A 14,203-nucleotide genomic window follows, 5' to 3' on the forward strand; every position below is an offset into this window, starting at 1 on the left:
TTACCAAATTTTTAGCTCACTTTATTTGTTTGTATTCAATTTAGATGATTGATCGAGGGCTTCCTGTGTGGTAGGCCCTGTGCTAGGTACTGTGAGAGACAAAGATTAAGAAGAAACAACAGCCCCTGCCCTCAAGGAGTTTCCATTCTGTTGGGGGATGCAGCACATACACAGATTGGTTCCATACAATGTCATTTGAGGTGGAAGCCAGTGCTGACATCTTGGGGGAATGAAGGAAGGTTTCCTATAGGACGTGGCACCTGAGCTGAGCCTTCAAGGAAACCAGGGATGCCAAGAGGAGGAGGCAAGGAGGGTGATGATTTTGCAGATAAATACCCCAGTGATCACTATATCAAAAGCTGTAATGAAGGGTGTGATTTTCATGTTTCCCTTTGAAATTGAACCAGAGTAGAAATAATTTAATCGGTGCTTTAAATAATCGGAACATTTAAAAAAATCTGACATTGGATTTACCAGAAGCGCTAAAGATGCATGATCCATTGCAAATTGGTGATAAAGCAGCTCCAGGCTCTTTGATTGCTTTTCCATAGAAGTTTTGTGGTAGGTTTTCTCCTATCTAAGGTTCCTTCCCTTCACTATGGGAGCTTGTGTGCTCCTGGATGAAGTAATCATTTACTGTGTTTAAAAAATAAATGTTTGTTGATTTTTTTAAAATCCATTGTTGTTACTTTCAAGTGGCTGGAGCCTATTCCCCACCCTCCACCCCCAAATGCAAATTATCCCCAGCCACTGGGCTCCATGTATGCCATATGCCACACCTGTAGTTTACCACCTCCCCCCAGAGAGGAGAGAAGCATACTTCACTGTCTGTCCTCTGTAGTTATGAGAATGAATTGATTTTCAGGGTGCTGGCTGACTGTATGGCTAGTGGTCCATAGGTGAAATTATTTTATATTCATGTATGATGTTCATGGGAGTGGCAGAGGGAATATATATGGAGTCTAGGTTCCTTCTGGTCGCAGATTGTTTTGTTTTGTCCATGTATCCCAAAGGTCTAACAAAGGGACTTCTGCACAGCAGGTACTTAATAAATGCCTACTGAATCAAGTAGATTTGACCAGGAATTCCTCTCAGCCAGCAAAGAAAGAGCCAGTCCAGAATACAGAATAATTATAACACCTCAGCCAATGTGTCTTTCCTGATTTGTCACACAGACTTTTCTGTGAGCACATTTACGAATAAAGGCATTTGGACATATCTGGAAAATATCATTGTCAGTCAGGACAGGGAAGAAATGAGAAACGTGATTCCCATGTAATTGGTGGAGGGCTAAGGTCAGCCTGGGCAGCCTATGAGTCTCATAAAGTACCAGAGGATTTCTCTTCTGTCCTTATGACCTTCAGGGAGGATTCTTGTCATTCACACAGTATGATTTCCCCACCTTGACATGATACAGGACTGATGAGTCTCTTGGTTCCAAAAGGGAGGTCTTTGGGGCTAATCTACTGTGCGCATAGAATTTTCTCTTGCTCCAGTGAGAATTCTGCCTAGAAAACGAATGAATGCCTTGAAAGGGACTAAGCTTATTTATCATTCTTTTCCCTTCCAGGTTGGCGACATTGTTGAGGTGCACGCGGATGAAACGTTTCCTTGTGATATTATCCTCCTGTCATCAGGCAGTGATGATGGGACCTGTTATGTAACAACGGCCAGTCTTGATGGGGAATCCAACTGCAAGGTAATGTGGCAAGGACTCGCATTCTTTGCTTCCAGCTCGGGGCAATTAATCTTTCAGAGGGAATTTGTGTTTTTCTGCTGTCTTGGTAGGTCTTGTTGGAAAGTGGTTTTGGTGCAATTATCTTTGGAGGTTATTTACCCCCAGTTTCATCTGCACAAGTGTGCTCAGCTTGGGTAGTGCGAGTGGAATTCCAAAAGGCAAAAACAAAACAGTCTTTGCTCTCAGATAAATTCCTTTCTACTGGGAGAGATACCCTGTGGTCTTAGATAAATAAGGTGGGAGAGATGGTGCTGACATCTGCGAGGGGGTAGAATCGGAAAACACTTCCCAGAAGATCACAGATTTAAAGCCAAAAGGGAGTATAGAAACTGAGGCCAATCTCTTCATTTTACAGGTAAGGAAACTGAGGCACAGAGAGTAAAAGTTACCTGTCTTAGGTTGCACAGCTAGAAAGTGTCTGAGGTCAGATATGAACTTAGGTGTTCTTGATTCCAAGTCCAGTGCCCTATTCACCATCCTGCAGCTGGGTGGCCCCCAAGGTGAGCCTTGAAGGAAGACAAGGCTTCTGAGAGGTTGGGGTGAGGAAAGAGTGAATCCCAAGCATGGAGGATGACCTGTGGGAACTCAGGAAGCTGGACAATGGAAGGTCAAGTTCAGGCTAGAATACAGAGTTTGTAAAGGGAAGTAGTGTTACATGTTGTCAAACTGTGGAAGGCCTTAAAGGGTTGACTCTAGGGGCAGTAGAGAGCTCTTGATGCTTTTTAGCAGGAGTATGATATAGACAGATCTTTACCTCAAAATGATTATTTCGGCAACTGTATGGAGGCTTGATTGCAGAGGGGAGACAGTTGAGGCAAAAAACCAATTACTAGGCTAGTCCATTAGTCCAAGTGAGGGCTGATAGGGCTCGAACTAAGGTGATAGGCACGTGGGTGGAGAGAAGTCGGGGAACAGGACTGGTGTACAAGGCATTTTGGAAATGCTTGTTGGATAGACTTGGCAACTGGCTGGCTCCAGACGGGTGAGACCAGTTATAAATCTCTCAAAGTGGGGCGGAGGCTGGTTAAAAAAAACAAACACAAGTCTATAAAACAAACCGCACCGACATTTTTATGACCTACTATTTATTGGTGACTGTTCATCTAATTGGTGAAAACTTGGTAATGAGCATATTCCAAGGTGGTAAAGTTGAGGCCCAATTTCATGGAGCTGAACTTGCTGGCTTCTGTCTGGTGTTGACATTGAATCTTTTCCAAGTGAGGAATACTCTCTTGACAGAATGGCCTCTTTCCCAGGGTGCAAGTAATATGATTTGAAGGAATTTGATCACCCCTTTCAGTCCTTTAGGGCACAATTTCATAAATTATTGTTGGGAAGAATTATGAATGTGTGAAAATACATTTACTTAAGCCAGTGAATAAGGTACTCACCTGATCGGCTCTGTCAATGTCATCTCCAGCTCCACGTGGTGTAATAACCCTTCAAAGCCATGGGGAAGAGAAGACTTTTTATGTATTGAGCCTTTGGGGAAGGAGGAAGAGATGTTCTCTGGCCTCTGGCCCAAGTGATGCTACCATGCCTTGGAGCCTGGGAGCTGGAGGCTTAGCTGTCATTTAAACTGTAGATTCAGTTGAATTTGTTAAGCTTTCATTAGATGCCTACTGTGTGCCAAGGGCTTATTCAGCCTTTAAAGAGAATAGCATTTAATTGTATTCAATAGCATAGGATGATAGCTGTGGAGTTAGATGGAAACTCAGAGGCAACCACTTCATTTTACAAATAAGGAAACTGTAGTCTAGAGAGGGCAAGTGATTTAACCAAGGTCATGGGATCATAGGATCATAGGACCTTGGAGGTGATCTAGTTCAGTCCTCTCATTTTTCACACAAGTAAACTGAGGCCCAGAGAAGTGATGTAACTTGCCCAAGGTCACATAGGAACAGGGAGAGATGGGTGTGAACATTCAAACATGAAATTTCCATTTATTTTCTCTTGATTAAAAAATGGACAGAGCTGAGCTTGCATCCTGAAATTATTTTTGAGTCTCTTTGTCGAGAGTGGAAACCTTTTAAATGACTTCTCTCTGAAGGAGCTAAAAGGAAGGGGTGAGGGGCAGGGGTTCAATTTCTGGAGCTAGGCTGCTAAGCATGACTCAGACATTTCCTTAATATCCCACTTAGAAAATGACACCAACCTTCATCCAAGATGAGTCCTTTGTATCTGCATTAGGCCTTGGTTGGGGGGGTGGGGGTGGGGGTGGCTTTATAAGATGTCTCAACTGGCGCCATACTTTCCATGTGAAATTAATCAAGTACATAATATATAGCAAGAGAAAGGTCCAAAGGCCTGAATAAAAGTAGGCGCATAATCCCTCTCACCTCAATCTCAAATGTAGTCGCTTGGAAGCCTCTTAGATTTCATTAATAAAGCTATTTGGGTAATGGCACTCCTAATGCTGGTTCTTGCTCCTGGCAGAATTGGAGCATTTTCAACACCGAGAGGCGGCTGCTTAGTTTGTGCATGTTGAGCCAAGTCAGTCCACTGTGGCGAGGGCAATAATAGGACTCAGTTCCTTGAATAGGATAAAACTATGAATATGTTGATTTTTTTTTTCTGTGGGCTTCTCAGTTAATTACATGCGTGCTGCAAACTGAAATCTCCCAGCAGTAGGTCATGAGAATGGTTTCAAGTTCTTCAATATCATTGAAATCCCAAAGCAGCAGGGGGAGCATCTAATTACCTCTGATACATTTTAAGAATAATATTGTACAACTTATTTGTGGGTAATATGCGTCAATATTTGTAGGCTTCTGCCAGAGAGGCTCGCTGAGCCATACTGTGTTCCTAGAATTCCGTGGGTAGATGTTTACAAAAAAACCCACTTTTTTCTTTCTTTCTTTCTTTTTTTTTCTTTTTTGGGTTTTCACTTCTGCTTTCACCCAGACACAATATGCTATCCGTGATACCAGTTCGCTTAATACGGCTCATTCCATTGATACCCTCCAAGCCACGATCGAGTGTGAGCAGCCTCAACCTGACCTGTACAAGTAAGGAGTCCCAGGTTTCCTTTACTACTGTCTGTGGTCTGGTTTCCTTTCATGCAAGCACTACACAGAAATGCAAAGCCTTCGGCCAGCCCTTTTGCCTTTGTGTTTGTAAGACCTGTTCCTTCCCTTGGCAGCAAAATAATTCAAAAATCAGCTTTGCTCATCACGGTCCTGGCAAAACTCATCATGGTCCTGGGAAACTTAAGATTGTCCTTTTGTTTTGAATTTACCAACACAGTTGTCTATTAGACATTCAACTCATGAGCATAAGGCTTCCCATTCAGAATGCCGGGATTTTAGGATTGGAAGGGACCTTAGAAGTAAGGCATCCAGTCCGTTCCTCTCATCTCTCTACTCCTCCCTCTGCTCTTTTTTCTGTCTAGGACAGTCTCCCTCCCACTTCTCTTTCCGATTATTCTCATACTCTCTTTAAAATAATTCTTTCCAGAATTTTCCTGGAGCTGTAGTTTTAGGAATACATCTTTTCCCCCTTTTACTTGAACACTTAGGATGTTTTCCTGGCCCCAGGCAATTGGCATTTTTCCTGATCTCCATTATTACTTAAAGATTACTCACAGTAGTTCAGGGATTATAGGATCATGAGATTATTATATAGATTTCAAGCTGGAAGGGATCTTGAAGTCATTGAGTTCAACTCCTTCATTTTACAGATGAGCAAACTGAGATCTAAAGAGGTTAAGGGACCTGCCCAGGGTCACATGGCTGGTGTGTGTCTGAGGCAAGATTTGAACCCAGGTCTTTCTGACTCTAGGTCCAGTGCTTTGTCCATTATAACATGCTGCTTCACATGGGGAAATTCTTTGAAGACCCTGGGATAGAACTGATGTGGGTCAGGAAATGGTAACTCGTTTAAATCAGTGCTGTCAAAAATAGAAACAGATCCCTATGGACTGCATATTGACTTAGAAAACCACATATTAGCATTATTTATGTCTTATTGTATTTTTGTTTATTTTGCTAAACATTTCGTACTTACATTTTAATTTGATTGGGAGTTTTGCAGGGATGGACTTGACACCTGACTTAAAGTATCTAGGTGCTCTCTTATCTATTGGGGTGCATTTCTCTTAGCTTTGTTTGCTCCACCCTTTTCTATTTTACATTTTCCTCAACAATAAAGGTGGAAGTAATCTTGAGTGAGTATTTCTGCTTCCTCACTGTTGTTTGCCAACGTTACACCATCTGGGAGCAATGAGCCTATCTCCTCCCTTTTTTAAAAGCTGACTTCATAGTCTTTAACATTTTTCTTTAGCCTCAACTAATTTCTGTCGTTATTCCCTGTCATCCTCTAACCTTTTGTATTTGTTCACAGTTATATGTCCTTGCTTCCATCTTTTGTACCCATTCTGTAAAAAATTAACTGGACAGCTAGGTGGCACTGCAATGGATAGAGCACTGGGCCTGGAGTCAGGAGGACCTGAGTTCAAATCCAGCCTCAGACATTTACTAGCTATGTGACCCTGAGCAAGTCATTTAACCCTGTTTGCCTCAGTTTCCTCATCTGTAAAATGACCTGGAGAAGAAAATGCCAAATTACTCCAATATCTTTGCCAAGAAAATCTCAAATAGGGGTCACAGAGTCGGACATGACTGAAACAACTGAATGGCAGCAGTGACAAAATTTAAGCTCCCTCAAGAGCTGCATATGTAGTCACAACATTCTCATTAGATATCTCCGTTTCTTCCTCATTGGCATTATTTATAATTGTTTTGTCAGATTTTCATTTTTTAAGGTCTCCCATCTTTCTTAGAATCACTAATCCTTTCTACCCATGTTATCACTAACCTTCCATCAATCTTCCACTGAGAATTCATTCAACATAGTGTAGAGTTTCATCTAACCCACATGTCATAAAAGCATCCAGGGCCCCATTTACTCTTCTTAACTAGATTAAAATGTGATTAGATAGTATTTAACAATATGAATAAAAATGCAGTAGATCATGGATCAGGAGTGGGGAACCTGCGGCCGTCTAGATCCTTAAGTGAAACCTAAAAATTTGGATTCAGTCAAAAGGCTGCACTTAAGGATCTAGAAGGCCACAAGTTCCTCACCCTTGGCATAGATAATGTTAATATATGGTTTTCCAAGTTATTTGGGACCTGCAGGAATCCTTATGTACAGTTTATTATCTTTCATTTCTATTTCAGTTTGATACCACTGCCCTAAACCTCCCAACATTTCATGGTACCATGGTCCATACTGGTGCCTATTGCCTGATTCTCCCTACATAGAATTGCAGTAGCTTGCTTTCCCTTGTAGCCACCTCACAGTGACCAGAAATGTGTAGGAAACTTTCCCATAAAAAGGATAACATTCTTGTCTTTCTTTTGCTTTCAGCCCTACAAGGCCCCAAGCTCCTGACACTGGGTGACCTAGAGCATTGTCACTTCCCCTTTCTGGGTCTTAGTTTCCCCATTTGTACATTGATGGAGTTGGACTAGTTTCATGGTCCCTGAGGTCTTTCCAGCTCTGATGTTCTTTAATAATTCATAATAGCTTTCCAAATCACTAGAATGGATACATAACACGGAATTTTCTTAGCATCACTTTGTGACACATACCTAATAGGCTTTCTACTTTATTCTGAAGACCCATATAAATCCATTTTTCACATTATTTGATTCCTGCTGATACTAGTGGTGGTCAATTATCAATTGAATGTAACAACAAAATCTCATTCTATTATGTTCTTTTTCCAGGTTTGTTGGGAAGATCAATATCTACGGCAATAATGCAGAACCCATTGCCAGGTTAGTTCCTTTACCATTCACTGGTTCCTTCTAGATGTTTCTATTTGCACCTTGTGTAAATATCTTCTAATGCTTTTCCTTTGGAAAGCGATGCCAAGATTGCCTGGCCTCCCTCTAAGCTATGGTGGTGGTGCTGTGGTGGTGGTGGTGGTGGTGGTGAGTTGTTCTTCTAGGATGCTTTGTGCTCGTTATCAATGGGGTTTGGGAAATAGAGGTGCACAATTGTGGGCCAGGGGAGGCAATGAATGGACTGGAAAACTACCTGAATTTTAAGGCAAGTGAAAAGACTAAGACAGAATTATCTGGGTAATTAAAGTCTTTAGAACATACACACAATTTCGGGAAAGAGGTAGTATGGCTTAGGGCATAGGAGGTGAGACTGGGAGCCAGGAACACCTGGATTCAAGTCTTACACTTAATATGTATACTAGTCATATGCCCTGGGAAGACCTGAAGACTATAAAGGATGTATTGTGTTGGTGGAAAGAATTTCCACACTAGATGTCCCCCACACATTTACAATCACATTTTTACATCTCCCCGTCTTCCCAAAGGAAAACAGTTAAAAAGCCTTTCACTAAAAGTGTGGGTCTCTCTCATGCCTTCAATTAGACTTATGATTGTCTCAGCTCTCTACTTCGGATGACTAGAAGCAGCCACAGGATGTTAAGAATGTGGTGGGAGTTAGGGAGCTGAAGGCTACCCACAGGTCCCTGCTGAGGCCTGTCTCATTTTGTGTAGAAGGTTCATATTCTCTCCTAGTGTCTGTTTTTCTCTTTCTCTCCCCATTTCCTCATCTCTCTGCCTTTCTGAGGCTCAGCCCCTCTCTATCTCTGTCTCCGTCCTTCCCATGTCTCCTTGTCTAAGCCTCTAGCTCTCTTTGTTTTTTCTCTGTGGGCATCTGTCTGTCCAGGCCCACACGTGCCTGCCAGAGATTGGGGCTTGGAATTGTATGGAGGCATGAGCCCACTTTTTTATGCTACACACAGACAGATAGATATGAAGCCTCTGGGCAGAGGGGATGTAGGGAGGGGGAAAAGCACCCCAGAAATTTGATGATGATACTGGATTTTGTGGATAAACAATATTCACTTTCTGTTTAGGTCTTTGGGGCCTGAAAATCTATTGCTGAAAGGAGCTACTCTAAAAAATACCAAGAAGATTTATGGTGAACATTTTAAAGAATTTATTTATCAGAAATATACTTTATAATGCCTCTGAATAATAACTGAATTTTAAGTAACCATAGCAGATAATAATAAACATTAATGGAAACCTATTTCTAGGTGTTATGTTTTTTATAGTGTGACATGCTTAAAGAGAATATAAATAAAATGAAAATGTTTTAGGGATATTAATTGTATGAATTATACCTTATATTATTTCTTAAGCCTAGTGTAACAAGTCACGTGTAGGGAAATGTTTGAAATTCTGGTTTTTGGTTTTTTTTAATTAATATCAGAAGGGGATGAGGCTTAAAGGGTTTGTTGGTCACATGGGATTGGGAGTTGGTCAGTTGTAAACCTAGTTTAATTATACTTTATTGCTCTTCAGGAGTTGCTGTTTACACAGGAATGGAAAGCAAAATGGCTTTGAATTACCAAGGGAAATCTCAGAAGCGCTCCGCTGTGGAAAAGTAAGGATACACCTGAAAATTGGGTTGCACCAATCAGTGCGGGGCTTGGCTCTGGTTAAAAAGCCTTAGGAAATTTTTCCGAGGACTTCAACCTTTTGTTTACTTGGATTCTGTGGCAAATCGAGCTGGTAGTTTGGGAGGGGCTGGGAGAGGTGGACTATGCTAGCTGGTAGAAGACTGACTGAAGTCTCCATTTGATAGAACATGCTGGCTGATCATGAGCTTGGTTGCTACTCCCCCATTCTTTGCTTCCCTAGCTAGCCCAGATTTCTGAACTCTAGCCTACTTCCTCAGAAATGGATTGGCCTGATGTGTGAGGGCTGTAGGCCACCTCTTCACGAACCTCAATGTTCTAGGGCTTTTGGGGTTCTAGGTAGGTAAAGGGGCTGGGATTCACTAGAGATTTAAGGGTGCCAGGGATACCTATATTCCCGTTCTCATCCCAGGGTTCCGAATAGGGCTATTTGAGCCTTGCTGTGAGAGGATAAGGCTGTATTCGTGAGTCCGTGCACATGGGGGAAGTGGTGGTATTCTCTGACAAATAACTCCAACTTCTCTTCCACTTGCCCGTTTCAGCAATACTGATGACAGTGATGATGATAGCAAGCATTCATAGAACACTTTAAAGTTTTCAAAGTGTTTCACTTGTTATCTACTTTGATCCTTACAACAACCCCATAAGACAGGTGCTCTTACTATCTCGGTTTTACTGAGGAGGAAAGTGATGCACAAATAAAGTCAAGTGACTCTGCCTGGGGTCACACAGCTAAGAAGTATCTGAGGCAGCTTTTGACCTCAGGCCTTCCCGAGTTCAGGAAGGTTCAGCATTCTACCTCCTCTACCACCTACATGCCTGTAATTATAATGACAATCCTTAATATGCCTAATAGGCCTTTTTAGTTACAAAAATCTTAAAAAACAAACCAACAACAACCCTGTGAAATAGATAGAACAAGGGTTAGTATCCCAATTTTACAAAAAAGGGAAAATGGGCTCAGATGATCAGAGTAACTGAGCTGGGGTCATGGTGATGGAATTTCAAGGGCTCTGACAGGACTTGGATCTCCTCTTCAGAGTAGAAAGATGGGGCTTAGTACCTAGTTAGCAAGTCAAGTCCATAAACATTTATTAAAAGCTTACTATGTGTAGCACTGTGTTGCAAAAACAAGAATTAGCATTTTAATGGGAGAGACAACAGGCAAGTAACTATGTATACCTATGATTTATAAAGCGTAAGTGGCATATAATCTCAGAGGGCAGGCACTAGCAATTGAGAGGGTGGGATGGGGAGGATGAAGGAGGGAGGGCGGCCCATGGGAAATGATTAGCAAGAATAATCAGCTCAAATGAGAAGCTAGCTAGCAGATGGCATTCTTCATTCCTGTCTTCAGGTGAGCTCTTCCATAGCCCATGCTTCCCTACTATTCCTCATATCCGCTCGTCTCCTCTTCATACTCCAGGAAATCCTCACTCCCCGCAATTGATTGCCCTATGTGCCAAAAGTGCTAGTTCTGACTCTGCTGTGGTCAGTTGACTGACTTGTTCCAAGTCAGACATTTGCATGAGAATAGAACTGGGCCTCAAATTTAGTTCATCTGATTTCAAGTTTACTATACCATACTCTGTCCAAGATATCTTTGTCCAAGATATATTTGCCTAGGCTTCTATTGTCGTGAACAGTCCTTAACCATAACTAAATGACCAAATTAATTTTTTAAAATCAGCCATCTTTTCTTTTTCAGATCTATCAACGGCTTCCTGATTGTGTACTTGTGCATCCTCTTGTCCAAAGCTGCTATTTGTACCGCCATGAAGTATGTGTGGCAGAGTGTCCCCCACAATGATGAGCCTTGGTACAACCAAAGGACCCAGCGTGACCGAGACACCGCAAAGGTAATCAGTTTAATGTTTTCAATCCTGAAGATATAATTTGATGTTCAATAAATGTCAAGAAAACAGTGAATTGATTATTATTACTACAGATGTTTTTTTCTAGTTGTATCCTCTTCTTTAAAATTTTAAGCTTTTTTTTAAGTCAATAACTTCATTTATACTTAGGCCTGACTTTTCAACCAGGACCTGCCTACAAGCTGTTTGGCAAGCAGCTATGATACTTTAATACCTTTGATTTGTAGCCTCCTGAAATCACAAAATATCCATGTGGGAAGGGCCCTCAGTGGGCATTTTGTCACTCATCTTCTTCTTGAAGCCCTCCTGTAATGGAGGGACCCCCTACTTCAGAGGCAGCCCATTTCACTGGGGGACAACTCTAATCATTAGGAAGGGTTTTTTCAGTGTTGAGCCTAAATTGCCTTCTCAGCAAATTCTAGCCCTTCTTCCTAACTCTACCCTTTGGTTCTTTGTTTCGATATAGGGTCAAAGGATCATAGATTTTAGAACTTGAAGTCACATTAGAGCCCATTGAGTTCAATCTTCTCATTTTTCAGATGAGAAAACTGAGGCACAGGGTGACTTAGAGTCAAGCTGCGTTATCAAGTGTCAGAGGCAGGATCTGAACCCAGGTCTTCTGGACACTAAGGCCAGCTCTCTATTCAGTATACCATGCTGCCCTTCTGGGAGATGATAAAAACATTTGATCTTTCTGCCAGATACCACTGGATTTCACCTAGAGGTTAAGTGGGACAGGGTTAAGATTTAAGGAGGAGAAAAAATACTATTGCCTCTTAAAAAACCCTAAAAAGAAGCATTTTGGAAGAAACTATGATATTCATTAAAAAAATTAAGGATGACTTTTCACAGATGTTCAAAATCTGCCTTTGTTTCTGTACTTGAAGATTTACCCTTTTGTTAAGAAGTGTCCTTTGGGAAGAATTTTTTTCCATATCAAGCACAATTTCCTCAGCATTGAAGCTGAGAGTCGGAAAGGCTTCCTAACAATTAGAGCCATCCCCAGGCAGAATGGGCTGCCTTGATGGGTAGTGAGTCCCCCCATCCCCACCCCCTGCCACACACACACACACACACACACACACACACACGGAGTGGAGGTTGTCTAACAGAGGTGAGATGGCTGATCATTGGGGATCTTGTAGAGAGATGAGAGATTCCTGTTCAGCTGTGAACTGGCCTAGCTGGCTGCTGAAGACCCTTCCAACTCAGGTTGGAATTTGATGCAATAAAGACCAGACAGTATAAGGCTAGCCCTCCTTCTCACACCTTTGCAGAGGTTAGGGGGTGGAGGAGAAGGTCAGTAGGTGGAACATTGCCTAGAACATTAGATTTTCTTCAACATGATGACTGATTTTGCTGAATTTTTTTGTTATTTAAAACAAAATCCTTTGTTATAAGGGATTGCTGGAGGGGGTGGATAGGATATGGGGGCTCTGAATGTAAGGCACTTTGAATACTTTAAAGTCCTATAATTAATTATCATCCATTATAAATAAATTCTTCTTAATTATGATAACTATAATTACTCTTTCTAGGTGATGTCAAAACAAGACTATCAAAAATCTATTATTAAAAAAAAACTAAAGACCAGATTTTTCACATTCCCTTCTCTTTTTAATGTCTCCACAGGAGAAGCCTGCCTCTGGTTACCATGACTTATCTCTTTTCTTCCAGGTTCTGAAAATATTCACAGACTTCTTGTCATTTATGGTCCTGTTCAATTTCATTATCCCCGTTTCCATGTACGTTACTGTGGAAATGCAGAAATTCTTGGGGTCCTTTTTCATTGCTTGGGATAAAGACTTTTATGATGAAGAAATACAAGAAGGTGCTCTGGTGAATACATCCGACCTCAATGAAGAGCTTGGGCAGGTTAGAATGCATTTTAAAAGATCTCCCCAACAAAATGAATTGCTTCCAATGTATTGCTAATATTTTTTCATAATGTTAAGCTTACTATCTGGTGACTTCATTTCGTATCACTCCATCTGATTCCTCAGGGCCTGTATGTAATCTGACTCTCCTATACCTAGAATCCTTTGTCTTCTCACCTGTGCCTCTTGGAATCTTGAGCTGCCTTCGAGGCTCAGCCTAGATCTACACAAGCCTCTCTTACCCCCAATTGTTGGTGTCTTCTCTTTGAATTATTTTTACATTTGTTTTATGTATTTTTTCATTCATTTATCTGTGTAGATGTTATCTTCTCCAGCAGAATATGATGTCATTAGTAGCAGAGATTTTGATTTTTGTCTTAGCACGGTGTTGGGCACATGGTAATAAATGCTCATTGTTAATCAGGCATGCTAGAGAAATTGAGTATTGGGAAGGACATATCTCATTTTTAAAACTTCAGCTTTATGGATGCCTTCTATTTTTGATATCATAGACATTTCCTGATATCCCCCTCCTCCCAAAGATCCTTGCCTTGTCACAAAGAAAAACAGTTGAGCCAAACTGGCCAAAGCAGTGTCCTCCATCCCCCTAGAGGAGAAGAGGAGGGGGAGTTAGCAGGAAACAAGTCTTCCGAGAATAGCAGTGCTGTCCCAGACAGGGGGAGGGGGCGCCCTGCTGCTCTGCTAGCCTTTTAAAACATTTTTTTAGGCACCTTGATTTCTCAATTATACTCGAACATCCTCCCAGTACTCTTTAAGGCTCACCTGGTGGTAGATTATGGGTTTATTGCTTCAGTGCTGGCGTCTGTAATTGTCCTCATTAACAACAAACATTTATTGAATTTCTGGAACAAAGGGAGAGGCAATGTTCTCCTCTGGAGACGTGTTCCCTGGAGAAATGCAGCGAGAGATTTGTATGCTTTCCACGAACCTGATTGACCAGAGTTAGGCCCGTGACATTTTCCAGACCTCTTTCTGATCAGATGCATCATAGACATAGTTGCTTGCTTTACAAGAGGCATTTCAATGAAGGCAGCATTTGATGGAAGTACGCTCTTGTTTCTTAAAATCCCAATGTAATGCAGGAGCTGACCTCTTCTCTCCTTTGAAAAAAAATACATGTTTTATTGATGGGTTTTTTTCCACATTGCTGTCACTTCCTGATCACTGCCTTAGATTGGCAGGCCCCCCTGCCCCCCTTCCCAACCTGCCCTTGTGAGAATTAAGGTCAAACAAAACAGAT

At 41.6% G+C, this 14,203-nt stretch overlaps 1 protein-coding gene across 1 annotated transcript in view; it reads left to right on the forward strand.

The window, feature by feature from the left end:
* Positions 1-14,203, forward strand: part of ATP11C (ATPase phospholipid transporting 11C) — a 104,176-nt gene that overhangs the window by 13,327 nt on the left and 76,646 nt on the right. Inside the window, exons 5-11 of the mRNA XM_036739807.1 lie at positions 1,571-1,699; positions 4,643-4,746; positions 7,471-7,521; positions 8,625-8,689; positions 9,076-9,157; positions 10,900-11,050; positions 12,743-12,940. Of these exons, the coding sequence (XP_036595702.1) occupies positions 1,571-1,699; positions 4,643-4,746; positions 7,471-7,521; positions 8,625-8,689; positions 9,076-9,157; positions 10,900-11,050; positions 12,743-12,940 (780 nt within the window). The remainder of the gene's footprint in view (positions 1-1,570; positions 1,700-4,642; positions 4,747-7,470; positions 7,522-8,624; positions 8,690-9,075; positions 9,158-10,899; positions 11,051-12,742; positions 12,941-14,203) is intronic.

Source organism: Trichosurus vulpecula, chromosome X (genome assembly GCF_011100635.1).
Source record: "Trichosurus vulpecula isolate mTriVul1 chromosome X, mTriVul1.pri, whole genome shotgun sequence".
In the NCBI taxonomy this organism is placed as follows: Eukaryota; Metazoa; Chordata; class Mammalia; order Diprotodontia; family Phalangeridae; genus Trichosurus; species Trichosurus vulpecula.